The sequence below is a fragment of the Phaseolus vulgaris genome, chromosome 11, assembly GCF_000499845.2.
Source record: "Phaseolus vulgaris cultivar G19833 chromosome 11, P. vulgaris v2.0, whole genome shotgun sequence".
In the NCBI taxonomy this organism is placed as follows: Eukaryota; Viridiplantae; Streptophyta; class Magnoliopsida; order Fabales; family Fabaceae; genus Phaseolus; species Phaseolus vulgaris.
In genome coordinates, this window is record NC_023749.2 from 47,318,049 (window position 1) to 47,333,192 (window position 15,144).

General features: G+C 30.4%; 1 protein-coding gene across 1 annotated transcript; it reads left to right on the forward strand.

Annotated features, from left to right (window-relative positions):
- The first annotated feature begins 3,215 nt into the window (after positions 1-3,215).
- LOC137808002 (large ribosomal subunit protein uL13c) lies at positions 3,216-6,830 on the forward strand. Its single transcript, XM_068608922.1, has 4 exons — positions 3,216-3,585; positions 4,457-4,642; positions 5,850-6,020; positions 6,481-6,830. Exons 1-4 carry the CDS (start codon positions 3,334-3,336, stop codon positions 6,595-6,597), a joined length of 726 nt encoding a protein of 241 aa, XP_068465023.1. The 5' UTR covers positions 3,216-3,333; the 3' UTR covers positions 6,598-6,830.
- Positions 6,831-15,144: the final 8,314 nt, after the last annotated feature.

Consider the following 15,144-nt stretch of genomic DNA (forward strand, 5'->3'; position numbering starts at 1 on the left):
GTAAATTGAACCTTAATTGCTTTTGCTGATGTGGATTTAAATGTTTCTACATTTTTTATACAATGGAGTGCAAAACAACACAAAGAAAACTACTAAACATATCAAAGTGTGTTTCCACAATTGTTCTCTCATACGTTGTCTGAGAATATTTCTAAGAGGGTATATTCTTACAAGAAATTCTCGTATATCTTGTTCTACTTTTGAATATATCTTACATGTCATATAATCTATAAGAAATTTTCAAAAGTTTTACTGGAAAAGTCTTATACTAAGATATACCTTACATTGGAGATATTCTAGAAGTTAAATAAGATATAAAGGAGGAAAACGTGCTCTCTGATTGTTCATTAATAAATTAATATTTTATATTTATAATAAGATAAAATCTGATCTTATACATTTACATACTCTAAGTTAAATAAGAGATAGAGGAGAAAAGAGTGCTGTGTGATTGTTATAGATCAATATTTTATATTTATAATAAGATTATTTGAAGACTAGAATAAGAAACATAATTAAAATAATAGATAGTTTTTAAGAAATTAATTAATAGAACTAAGTCTTAAATATGATAACTTTTATGTTTGAGTCTTTTAACTTTTTTTCTGGATTAAGGAATAGAAAGTGGGCAGTGAAAAAGGAAAGAAAGAAAGAGAAAAAAAGGAAAAAAAGTGAAAAGTAAAGTTGTTTTGATAGAGAAATAGAAAGTGGAAAGAGTTGAGAAATATGAGAAAATTGTTTAAATTATTTAATTAATGTGATAAAATAAAAAAGATGGTAATTTAGTAAATTAAACAATTATCAAAGTATCTTTCTATTAAAAAAATAAATATAAATGAACATTTAAATACTTGTTACATTTCTCGGCTAAAAAAAATATCATGTTACAAGTTAAGTGCCCATTTAAAAAATGGAGGAAAATTATTTGATACCCCATGGACTTCTTAGATATTCATGGATACTTTCTTTTATTAAGTACTTTTAAAGTTTTAAATAAGATTATTTAAAAGTAAAAATTTTAAATATAAATTTAAGTAAATTTTTAAATATAAATTAAAGTAAAATAAATTTTAAATTAATTGAAATAAAATTTCATAAAAAAATGTGAGTGTAATGAAATAAGCATTGAATTTGAAATAACTAAGAATAACATTAAACCAAATGGGAGTATTTACATTAATTCTCATAGTAAGACAATTATTAATCTATATTATAAAAATTATGAGACATAAACAAAGTAAATTATGAGACATAAACCAAGGTATAATTTAATGCTACAATATAAGAAAAACACAAAAACTTGATTACACTATTAGTCCAAGTTAAGAAAAAGAAGATGCAAAACCACACCTCAACTTTAGACTTTTATAAACAATCATATTTACTTAAGGGTGTTAGAGTTCTTTAAATCTTTAATTAAAATCATCAATTATTTTGTGAATCTTGTCAAAATATTAACAAATATTTAGGTTTAAAGTGTTTAAACCTTGTTAGAATGTTTGAATATCACCCAGATTGGATTACGAATATCACTATCATCGTCAAGTTAAGGTTGTGGTCTCCTAGCCATAACACTTAATTTTCTATAACAACCAATCACATAATCTTATCCTAATATTTATGTTGTTAATTAATGACACATTTTGTACACTAAAAACATTTTTTATATGTTTTATTTTTAGTTTTTAACTCATTTTCTTTTAGTAGTCATAAATTGGATTTAATGTACATATTTATTTTAATTTTGTATTTTCATCTAATTGACCTTTATTTACTATTTTGGCCATAACTTTTTCTTTTTTTCCTACATATTATTTTCGGTTGATTCCAATTGCATTTGATTCTACATTTTCTGGAGTTCAAAATGGGATATATATGGTTTGTTGGATTTGGAGTTGTATGTTATTTTCTACAATTTTAAAAGTTAAGGTAGATTTGCTTAATTTTTATAAAGAAAATTATGAATTTGTTATTCCTTGCTTTTAATTGGACTTTTGTAATTGGGCTTGTAAACCTAAATAGAGCTAACATTTAGGCCCATATTTGGTTCAAATTTTAGACAATATATAAGGCAGTTTCTTCCTGCAGCCCTACGTTTTTCTTCCTGCACCCCAAAATGTTATGCAAAGATCAAATTGTCCTTATTATTTTTTTAAACCCCTAAAATGCACTTGAACTGCATTTATTTTTTTTGCATTCTGGATTATGGAATCTGGAAAATTTTTGGATTGACACTTCCGGTAAAATTTCGGATCCACCAATCCGTAATTCAAAATATGCATTTCACATTAAAAAAAAGAATTTTGGATCCACCAATCCATAATAGAATTAGGCTTTCGGATTCAACAATCTGGAAATCAATAATTTATGCAAAATTTGCTTTCAGAACACCCCCTCATAAAAAAAAAAAACGATTCAGTTCGGATTGATGAATCCATAACACACTCCCAGATCTCAATTTCCGGTAACCACGGTGCCCTTTTTCAAATAAAAGGTCAAGGCCAGTTTCAGGATTTAGAAAATTGTGGGGGTGCAAGAAGAAAAATGTAGGGGTGCAGGAAAAAGAAGCCTTAATTGTTATGGAAAAGTCTAACACCCATGATTTGGTTAAGTGCTGAAAATAACTAAGTGTAAATCATGGTTATGCTTTGTTTGTAAAACGATAGTTTTAGTTTAACAAACAAATCTGATGAGGACAATTCATTGTATAAAAGTGGGTGCAAACCTCAAGTCCACTTCGTAATATGGTATTAGAGCCATTTTCGAAACCTATCCCAATGAGTGTTACATTTAATATGCTCAGTTAGTTAGGAGAAAATACAATTTTAATATTAGTTTAAGAAAAAAAATTAAAGTTCAAACTAAATAAAAACCTAATACAAACTTTTAGAAAGAAACAATTAAAAAAGCATACGTTTAATTATTAGTTTTTGTCCTCCCTAATTAAAAAAGAAAGTTTAGTCTAATTTTTTTTGTGTGAAAATTAGTTCCTTAATTCTAAATTTGAAGAATTAAAATGACATTTCAAAGTCATTTTTACTCTGTCTATAGAAAATTAAAATCATATTTTTAAATTTTAAATTAAAAAATATTTTTAACATAAGGTAATTCACTCCGAATATTATTATTAACTAGAACAATCGTAATCATAATCAAGCCAAAAATATTTTCACCTAGTGTAAAATTCTTTGCACAAAAAGGAAAAAAAAGTGAAGAAGTGTTGAATTCATACCGCAATAACTTATCTCTACGAGTCCCATATCGCTCAACCTTATCCAAGCACATACTGAAGGAAGCCATTTAGGCAAAGAGATAGAGCGATAAAGCAAAAGAATGGCGCTGCTGTGTGGTTCCACTTCTGTGCCTCCGTTTCTTTCCCACAAGAATGTTGTTGCAGCCTCAACAAAATCTTCCTTTGTGGGCTTCCAATTGCCACTTCCAAAGCTTACATTATCTTCTTCAGTTCGAACCCTTTTACCCTCAAATTCCCGTATCCGTTGTCAACAGGACTCTGCTACTGCTGCCCCTGTAACGGAAGACCCGCGCTTCGCCTGCGTTGAGCCCGAGCCACGATTCAAAGGCCCGGTACAGTACAACCCTTGTTCTTCCTTTTGTCAAACGGTTTCTGCTATGAATGTGTTGTCTTCCAATTTGAAATTGAAGTGTTCAGATTTGTGATTGAAGTCACTGGTCTACATGACTACCTGAAATTTATGCATTTTGTTTTCTTCTCTAATTAGCTTATCTTGGGAATGTGCAGGTGATTTCTTTTTTTTCCTATTTGTTGCGAATGTTCGATTTGTTTGAACGAGCTATGAAGGAAAAAACTTTACTTCTTCGCAAACTTTTGGACAAGTTAAGAGAATTTGTATTAATTAGTTTATATAAACGTAATTTTAATTTCATTTTTTTGGGAGAATTTTTTTGTAGAAAAGCTCATCCAAACATACCTTTAATAATCACTAAATTTAACTAAATTCTTATGTATTTTTCTCCTTTGCTTTAGTGCTTAGATTTAACTAAATTGTAATTCATTTTATCTAAGTCACTAAATTTAATTACTCATCGTCATTTTGGGTCCTTTGGTCCCTGAAGCAGATTTTAGTATTATCACTTAGTCACCTAAAATGAGTGGTGTATGTTGGGGAGAATTTTTGAATTTGGTTAATAGTAAGGATTAATGTGTCGGTCAATTACAATATTAGGAACTAAATTGACCGGTTATTATTTTTTAATTTTTTTTAAGTGTTTTTTAATCTTTACTTAAGTTTTTCCATTAAAGTTAGTTTGAAGGTGTATTCTAGTGTTTGTTATGAATTTTAAAGGAATAATGATGTTAAATTTAAGTGTCTGAATGCAATTTCTGTATGTGTTGTTTTCTTTTAAAAAAATTTAACTTCATTGATTTTTTTTTGCTGGGTGAATTTGAATTCCCATACCAAAAAACAAATTGCAGGACATTTGGAACAAGAGCTGGTATCCAAAAGCTGTAGATCATGTGAATACAGAGAAAACATGGTATGTTGTTGATGCTACAGATAAAGTTCTTGGAAGATTAGCTTCTACGATTGCTATTCACATCCGAGGGAAAAACTTAGCAACCTACACACCCAGTGTGGACATGGGTGCATTTGTAATTGTGGTATGTAGTTCTGCATAGGTTAATTGTTATGTAGTTATGATTAGTATTTCTTCATTCTCCCTGTCTGTTTGCGAGGGGCAATAGAGGTACTATTCCAATTGTATAAACTGTTTGTTAATTTGTTAGAACAACTGGGTATTTATATAAAAAATAGGAGGGAAATAATAGAGGGGGAAGTTGTAAATTTGGAATAGGAATCTGGGGAGGGAGTAAACATAGTATCTTGAATACTTGGGATTTCAGAAAGAGAGAGAGAGAGACACCCTTTGCGGTTTCTGGAATTGACTGATAGTTGAGAGGAGTTTATTGCATTTTAATCTTTCTTTTAAATGGTAGGTCTTATAATTTAAATTTGAACCTAACTTAATTACACAAAACTAACTTGTAGGGTAAGATTACTTCCTACTTATATACTACTATCATACTATGGCACAAAGCTGATGTGATGAGACTTGGGTTTTTTTGCAATAGTAGGTAACAATGAAAATGGATTACATGCAACATTGATATCATGTTTCATTAGTTGCCATTAACATTTTTAACTCTATTTCTGTAATAATCTCCTATTTCAATTAAATTTTATATTTTTTGTATATTGGTTCTCAATTTAATCTGGGATCGATGTATTGTTTTTGCGTCATATTTGGAAAAGTCTTGATTAAGCCGCGGTAATTCGTTTTATGTCTGAATACATGATTTTTGCATCATTTAAGTGGCTGCAAAAGCATTATTCTTTTATTTAATCAGTTAGTCGTCATTATGTAAATCTGATGATAGGATTCTTCTGCATTTAACTTTCCCAGTTTCCCCATATTGTAAACATTTTCTATGCAATATTTTCTGTTGAAGTTTGATTTCAATTATATAAGGTTGAGGACAACTTATGGTCCAAGAACAGTTATCAAATTTCCTTTGATAGACAATTTTTCTAGAAAAAAAAATGATAAGATATATTAAGGAAACACGATCCTTTCTGAAAATATTCTATACTAATGATAATATTACTGCTTAGTTTCTCACTTTTCACACGATTGTCTGTGTTAAGCAGCCTGAACCTTATGGAGAAGGTTTAAGTTATAAGAATGTATTGTATTATATTTTCTTCTATTCCTATTGATGAGTGAAGCATATGTGTTAATTACATATAAAGCTATGTGATGCCATACCAAGTCTGAATCTGTTTATTATTTAACTTGGGGCTCTAAAGGTAAATGCAGAAAAGATTGCTGTATCTGGGAAAAAGAGGACCCAAAAGCTTTATAGAAGACACTCTGGAAGGCCTGGTGGTATGACGGTGGAGACATTTGCTCAGCTGCAAAACAGAATTCCTGAAAGAATTATTGAACATGCTGTTCGTGGCATGCTTCCAAAAGGGAGGGTAAGTTCAAGTATAGTTGAATATTTTTCCAAGACATGCACATATCCGAAGTAGACATGTTAAACTGAGTTGTTATAGCATGGTAGTTTTAGAGATGGTGACGCAATTCTAAATTATATGATTAATTTTCATGACATGTCACATATGTAAGATTCATCCCCATAATTGATGGAAGAATTTAACGGTGAAGAATGAAGTAAAATCCCTTTAAAGTTTGGATTGAAAGGAATGGTTGGATATTTTGAAGGACAGACTATACCCATGATCATGCTTTGGAACATGATTGTCTTTTTGCACTGTTCAATGCAAGAGTCCTTTTTCTGGTGTTTCTGTATTTCAGGATTGGACAACTCTTGTATTGTATGCTATATGCTCTTCGATTTATTTATTTATTTCTGTGAAAATAATGCTTAGCTCTTTGTTGAATCCACAATAATCAAGGGTTGCTTGTTTTATTTAGCTTGGCAGGAGACTATTCACCCACCTGAAGGTTTACAAGGGCCCTGATCATCCACATGCAGCACAGAAGCCCGTTGACTTGCCAATAAGGGATAAGAGAATACAAATCCAGAAATAGGTCATAGGTGCCGCAGAGAAAATGGAATGAAATATGCCATTTGTAACTCTATCCATTTCACAGAACATCGAGTTTCCTGCTTTGCCTGCCACCTTACTGATGTCTTCCATTAATGTTTATATTGTCTGTAGAGGTAACTGATTATTGTGTTATTTGTGTTTGTTCAAGGTCCTTTGATGAATCTTCATAACATTTTTGTTGTAGATTTGAATCTTAGTCATGTCATTTTTTAATATGCTTGAGTTTAATGTCATTTTTTTTTATTTGAAGGAAACATCCATGCCTTTTCCTTTTTTCTCTTTAATTATTTAGACCACCAATTAAATATATTGAATCTAAAATCCACATTCATTTTAATAAAATTAATTTAATTTAAATTTTTTCAATCCAATTTTAAATTGAATTAAATCCAAATTATATCAGAGTTTCTCAATTAGATTAAGGTTAGATCAATTTTTCTAAACTCAACATGAGGTGAGTTTGGTTTGATCCAACCCAGTTTGTTCTTTAATCGATTAAAATTTTAGGTTATCGGTTAAATTTATTAATCATGTGAATGCAGATGTAGATAATCCATTATTATTCATGATAATCGATTAAAACAGAGTCCCAAAAACAAAACATTCAGAAATAATCGATTAAACTATGATGAAATTGATTAATATACAAAATACAGCAACAAAATACACTTAGAATAATCGATTAAAGAGATTGCACTGGAAACATTTTCAAGCGAAACTTTTAACACATCCAAGTAGTTTATCAATTTATCTACAATACTTAAACATTCAAGAGTATGTCCAATGAATCAAACAACAATTTTACATATTAAAGAACATCTTCTTCACCTGGATATTTGGCAGGAGCTTCCTGATTTCAATCTTCCCTGCAAAAAAAGTAAATCAAATTCTAACTAGGTCACCAAGACAAATTTGAATCCTTTAGAGTTAGTTTCAAATTATCTACCTTTGGGAGTCTAGGTATACTTTCCCTAAGTTACTTTAACTTTTTTGAAATAACATTAATTCACTATATGACCTCTTGTTCCAAAGGTTGCAAATCCACAACAACTGAATGAGTTTAGACCGATCTCTTTGGTGGGCTGTGTATAAAATTATCTCTAAAATTCTTTCTTCAAGGTTAAAAAGGGTTCTAAACAAAGTTATTGACCCCAGGCAGTCTGCTTTCTTGGAAGGAAGAGGTTTGTTGGATAGCATGCTAGTGGCTAATGAGACATTGGAGGAGGTAAAAAGGAAAAAAAAAGAATGTGTGGTGTTTAAGTGGATTATGAAAAGGCATACGACTCAGTAAGCTGGGAGTTTATTTACTGCATGATGGGAAGATTGAGGTTTTGTGGTAAGTGGATTGATTGGATAAAAAACTGTTTAGAATCATCTTCTATATCTGTTTTAGTAAACGGAAGTCCAACAACTGAGTTTAAACCTACGAAGGGCCTCAGACAAGGGGATCCTCTAGCACCTTTCCTTTTCCTAATTGCGGCTGAAGGACTTGCAGGGGTAGTCAGACAGGCAGAAGAAAAGAATTTAGTAGAAAGTATTGAAGTCGGGGAAAAGCAAGTAAAGGTGAGCATGCTGCAATATGCAGATGACACTCTATTCTTCTGTAAAGCCTCAATCCAAAGTGTTATGACTCTAAAGGCTATTCTGAAATGTTTTGAACTTGCTTATGGTCTTAAGGTGAACTATTCCAAGAGTAAGGTTGGTGGAGTGGGTGTGGTATGGTCTTAAGGTGAACTATTCCAAGAGTAAGGTTGGTGGAGTGGGTGTGGATATGAATCAGACGTCGATTTTCGCCTCTATACTTAATTGTGATATTATGAAGGTACATTTTAGTTACTTGGGGGTGTTGGTAGGTGGGAATCATAAGAGGTGTGCCTTTTGGGATGGTGTGATCACTAAGATACGGAATAGACTAAGCGCGTGGAAAGGGAAAACCCTCTCTTTGGCAGGCAGATTATGTCTTATCAAATCGGTGCTTACGTCTTTACCGCTCTTCTATGTCTCTATATTTTGTATGCCGGCAACTGTGATGAAGGAAGTGAAAAGGATACAAAAAAACTTTTTGTGGGATTGGGGTTCAGAGAATAGGAAAATTGCTTGGGTGGCGTGGGATAAGATTTGCCAATCGAAAGATAAAGGCGGATTAGGGGTCATTGACATAGAAAAGTTTAACTTGACTCTGCTAGGGAAATGGATTTGGAGACTTAAGTCTGAAGAGGGTAGTTTATGGAAGGATATTATAACGTCAAAGTATGGTGGGTGGAGGGGATTAAGATCTCAAGATCAGTCTTGTAAAGAGTCGATGTGGTGGAGGGACCTTAGGAAGGTATGACATTTAGAGGGGTGGGGAAATGATTTTGAAGACAGAGGTCGGTGGGAAGTAGGAGATGGGAAAGAAATCAGATTATGGGAGGATAAATGGTTGGAAAACATCCCTCTACTACACAAATTCCCGAGGCTATTTTCAATTTCCTTAGATATTGGTTGTACTCTCTCACAACTTGGGGGTTGGAATAATAATATTTGGTCGTGGAAGCTGCGGTGGAGAAGGAATCTTTTTGTGTGGGAATCCAGTCTGGTTGATCTCCTAATGCAGTTGTTGGATAACAAAAGGTTAACAAGAGAGGGTGGAGCTAAATCTGATAGATGGCTCTGGAGGGACGTGGATTATACGGATTTCTCTGTGAAGGCAGCCTATAAGTGTCTCATGGGGGAGGAGCCCGTAGTGGGGGAGGACTTGTTTGCGATTTTTTGGACTCTAAAAACCTTACCTTCGGCACAATTTATGGCTTGGAGGGTGTTACGTAATGCTATTCCTACTAAGGACAATCTTTCGAGACGTGGCATTCCTCTGACGAGTGATCGGTGCCCCCTGTGTGGTGTGGAAGAAGAGTCGGTAAGACACTTATTTTTTGAATGTAAGATATCTTGGAGAATTTGGGGTTTGTGTCTCACTTGGTTGGGGCTCCCTTTGGTGCTTCATTGTGACGCACAAAAGCATTTTAGGATGTTCAAACCTTTTGGTCTGAACCACGCAGTTACCAGGTGTTGGGGGGGTATTTGGGTAGGTATTGGAGTGAGAATGGGCGGGTGGATCTTGTGGAGGTTTTTACCGTGGTACAAAGGAAGACTTGGTCTTGGGTCACAGTAAAAGAAAAATCTGTTGTTTTCTCTTACTCGGACTGGTGTCTGGAACCTCTTTGTTGTATGAGGTATTTGAAAGTCTGATTCTTTGCGGTTTTAACTAACGTTTTTTCAGTCTTGGTAGTCGTGATGAGGTTTGTGCAGGTTTCATCGGTAACTCCTATCTGGCAAGGTTGGACTGAGGCTTGGAAGGTATTGCATGGATGTGCAGGTGTCTTGGTCATTCCTTTTTTACAGGGTCGGATTGATGACTTTGTTCTGTGCTGCAGTAAAGAAAGTGTTTCTGTTGTATGCTTTTTGGTTTGGTGCTGGATTTTTTACGGTGTTTGAATGTGGCAAAAGCTTTTTGGCCTATGTTTCTTTCTTATAAGGATCGGTCTGTCATTGTTAGCAATTGAGTTTTTGGTACAACTTAGTCGGTTCATAGTTATGACTTAGGTGTTGAATGGTGTGTATTGTATTGGTTTGTTGTGTTTGTCTCTTGGGTAAGGCCCTCCAGCTTGATGGCAAAGACCTTGTTTAGTTGTTGGATGTATGTTCTTGTTTGAGGGTGTGACCTCTCTGGTGGGGTGATATAACTGTATTTGTTGGGTTTATTTACCTTTGTATGGGATTTTAGCTTGATAGGTAGTACAATGTTTGTTGGATCCTTAGTTGGTAGGGTTCTAGGAAACCTGTTTTGGAGTTTTGTATAAGGGTTGAGACACCCCTGAAGTGTCTCTTTTTATTTTATTTATTCTTTGCTGATAAAAAAAAACTATATGACCTCTTTTTATGTAATAGAAACAAGTTACTTGATATGTGTTTGGGTGTTTTTTTAAAGTTTTTGAAATTTTTTTCTTGGTTGGAATAAAACCAAGTCTAGATTTGTCACCTATATGTCTTTGAGAATCAAGCATGTCATTTAGGTTGAATTTTCAAATTGTTAATCTTGCAACTTCATATTCATAATTTTTTTCTTTCAAATGAGTTTCTCACACAAGAGGATTTATAAATCATTTTCAAACCTTCTAAATTAATTCTAATGTTTATATTCTTCTTTTCTAATTGTTTGACTCTATTTTTCAGCTATCTTCTCACCCTTCATTTTATTGTTTAAAAGGGATAGCCTTTCGGCTTCTCTTCATGCATTTCATTGAAAATATCAAAGAAATGAATCTCTATTTATATTTTCAGAAAAATTAAAATCACACTATTTGAATATGAAATCTTATCAACAAACAAACATGAGTTTGTTTCTTCTCCCACATTCATAACAAATTATACCATTGGATTGATCATGCTTCTTAGTTTGCCTTTATTACTGATCTTGTTCTTGTTGACTTCTTCATTACATGGAGGTTCTTAGTGTTGCTATCAAGGTTTTGACACCATCATTCTCTATCAAGGTAAATTGGAAAGATGCTTGCATACACTACTTCTTCTATTAAGGTAAATTGGAAAGATGCTTGCATACACTAGTTCTTTTATTTTGTCCTTCATGAATGTTCGTTCTTCCATCATATGCCCATAATTGATATGATAATAAAATTGTTTATTCTAGTAAGCATTAAGAGTTTCTTCCAAGATTCTTGCTCTATTAGAATTCAAGGGGGTGTGTTGGGTGACTCGTGGTTAGTGATGTTCTTGAGGTTTCTCATGCATCGTCTTGTGTTTATCTTTGGTGGATTTCTTCTTCTCAAATGCGTTGACCCTCATTGAATTACGAAAATCCTTCAACTTTTCTAATTGCATAAATATCTTCATTTTATGTTTTAATTCATTAAGACTTGATGCTAGCTTCATTCACAAACTATCAAAGAATAATTCTAGTTTTAATATCATGAATACATGATGGAGTGTAACCGTTAGGTTTAAGTCTTTGATGTTTAGAAGTTTACCAAACCTTTCCATGAAGGTGCTTAAAGATTATCACTTCTCTTAAAAAATGTTCACCAAATTAATGGAAATGAGGTAATACGGTTAACTTGTGGCAAATTGCATTATGAACTTAGCAATGAATATGTTGAAGCAATCAATTGAGTTAAAGGGAATTTTCGTGAACCAACTTAGGTTCATCTAATGTAATAAAAAACTCTAAAAAGGGGTTGAATAGAGCTTCATACTTTCTTTCATATAAATTGATAGATTGTCTGATGATAGAGATAACAAGAAGGACACAAGATTTTATCATTCACTCCAACTCTTGGACTACATCCAATTGTCCTTTAAGAAAGGTTCAATTATAATAAACAAAAAATTAAAATCGAGTACACATGTACCTTAAGGGTACATCTGATGTGGACCTCATTTACAAGGGTGACATAGTGTGAACTCTTGCTTAATATTCAACTTGTTAGTCATCGAGATGCAAGATGTTCTATATTGACCATACTTTCACAATTGGAAGCTTGTTAGTGAATTGGAAATAAATTCTACAACCAATAGTAATATTGTTCACTGAAGTTGAATGCATGGTTCTTGAAGAGGCAATAAAGGAGAGAATCAAAATCAAGAGTCTCATTACTAATATGAGGTTTGCACAAAAGAAGGCTATTATCTTTTGTGATAGTCTTACTGAAATTTACTTGAATAAGGATTAAGTTCATTGTGAACGAATCAAGCATATTGACATCAAATATAATTTTTTTTTTTGCATAACATAATGAGTTTTGAAGTGCAAAAGATTAGTACAAAGAAGAATCTAATTAATATACTCACCAAGTTTGTTCCTAAAATACAAGTTCACATAGTGTTTGGATTTGTTGACGGTTGATTGTTGGTAACAATTATTTGATAACATTGATATGGAAGAAGACTCAAGTTAATATGAAGATTTATTGATTTATGCATTGTCTCTTCTTCGTCTCTTGAAGTCATCTAATAACAACGTCTCACTTTGGACATCTAAAATGGACATAGTATCTGAAGAAGGTCATGTATATTTTGTATCACAAACATATGCTCATAGTCATTTTTTGGTAATATTTATTGTTTAATTTGTTAAGATTTTTGTTATTATGTAATTAGTTATAATTGTAGTTAAACTATGTATACTTAACTCTATTTAATTTAGAATTGGAGTGTTGGTGATACGTACTAGTATAATTCATATTAATCTTCTCCATAATTCATTCTTCTTTTTACTTAAGCATATGCTAATGTAATTAATGTACTTTTTTTTATGTGTTCTTTGTGAATAAATTTATAGAAAATATCATTATTCTATTTTCATCATATTTTTTTTTTTATATTTCATATGTGTTCTATATAATTTGCATCAGTGTTTAAAATTATTTTGGGTTTTTCATGAGCTTCTTAATCTTTGGAATTCAATAAATTTTGTATTTAAATTATTTTAAAATCATTGTAAACTAAATTCAAGAAAGAAACATATGTTTAGGGGAAATTAATCTTACACCTTTTACTATCAAAATAAACATACATCTCCCTTAAGTGTAAATAAAATGACACCCAAACTCATTTTAGTTTTTGAATATATATTTACCTCCCTATATTTTTTTAAAAATACACATTTCTTTATGTTTTTAATAAAGTCACATTCATCTCCTTAATTTGATTTAAAAGTAACATATTTACTCAAAATAAAACAAACAAAAATTATAAAAATTAGAAATTATTTTTTAAATTATAAAAGTTAAACATTTTTTTATAAAATAAAATTGAACAATTTATTTTTATTTTTCAGAGGTGAGAAACATGTTACAGGATCAAAAAAATAACATCACAATCTAATTCTAAAATAAACATTCAATTTTTTTTTTGTTATTACTAAAAGTTTTTATGGTGTTAATAAAGTAAAAATTATAGTTTTTATTTTATTGATATTTATACATGTATATGATTACTTATATGATTAATCCTTATAAGTATAAATTCGACATCTTAAAAATACCATTTTTTACCTTAAGAGTCATACTATTTCCAAAAAAATTCAATTTTTTATTCATTCCATATTCAAATATTATTTTACTATAATTTATCCTCTCAAAGTCCACTCCATATAAAATCAATATACAATGTAAAATAAATTATCATTAAAACTTAATTATATTTTGAGTTTTAAAATTTAAGATAAACTTGATTTTTAATTTCACAAATTCCAGAAAACGTATTTTAACCAATTTAGAAGAATATACAATTTTAGTCTTAAAATACTAAATTTGATGGACTAAAATATTTTTAATTCCTCTAAATATATAAGGTTTTTTTTTAAATTGAAGAACTAGCATATTTCTCTCTCTTTTTCTTTTTTTTTTTAATTTAAGGGATTCACAAAATTCATGCTAACTAAAGTAATATGGGAAGAAGTAAAACTACTTTACACTTTTAAAAAAATGTCATACTTCTAATTTTTTTATAAAATTGTCCTAAATTACTTTACAAATAGTTAGCGCATTATTTCATATTTTTATCTCGATTTTTTAATCGATTGTATGTATTATTTAAAACTTATTCTTTCAAACATTTAATTTAAACGATATATTTAGGATTAAAAATATAATTAATATTTTTTCTCATATTAAAATTATTTATAATTTCTAAATATACCTTTCTATACTTGTTGTTTATTAAAAGAAAATTTATCTACAATATGGTAGATATTGTTGGTAATATGCTTCAATTCAATTTGAAGATTCAGTTAGGTAATTTGTATTTTATTAAGGGAATTGTATATTATTAAGGTGAGACTCTAAATATGATTGGAGAACAATACAAATCATACTATTTGTAAGTTTTCTCCTATTTATTACTATGATATTTCCTATAAAATTAAGAAGGAAAAGACTTAACATATTAACACATTATAAAAAAAATCATTAAATAGTAATAAATTTTGAGATAAAAAATACTTAGTCACTATATTAACTAAATTAGATATTAATTTAAAAATTAAAAAATTATTCATATCTAAAGTGTTTCTATTATTAATAAAAATTTATAAAATAATTTATAAATTGGTATCTAAATTAGTTATATTAGTTGTAGCTAATAATATTTTAGATTAGTCTCTAAAAGAAGAATAGAGACTAATTTAGAATATAAAGTAATAAATAATTAATTGTTAGATACCAATTTAGAAACAATTTTATAAACTTTTATTAATAATAGAAACTACCTTAAATACCAATATTTTTTAGTCTATACAATAATCTTTAATTTAATAAAATAATAACTAATTATTTTAGTCATTAAAATTTTTTATTTCATGATTTTTTTATGTAACATTTCACTTTGGTAATATGCACTTTATTCAATATGTATTGCATAATGGGTAAAATTTCAAATGTGATTAAATAACAACACCTACATTACCTATGCTAGGTTATATATAAGTTTTCTCCTAAAATTATCTCTCTCTAAATATATATACAAATGCATG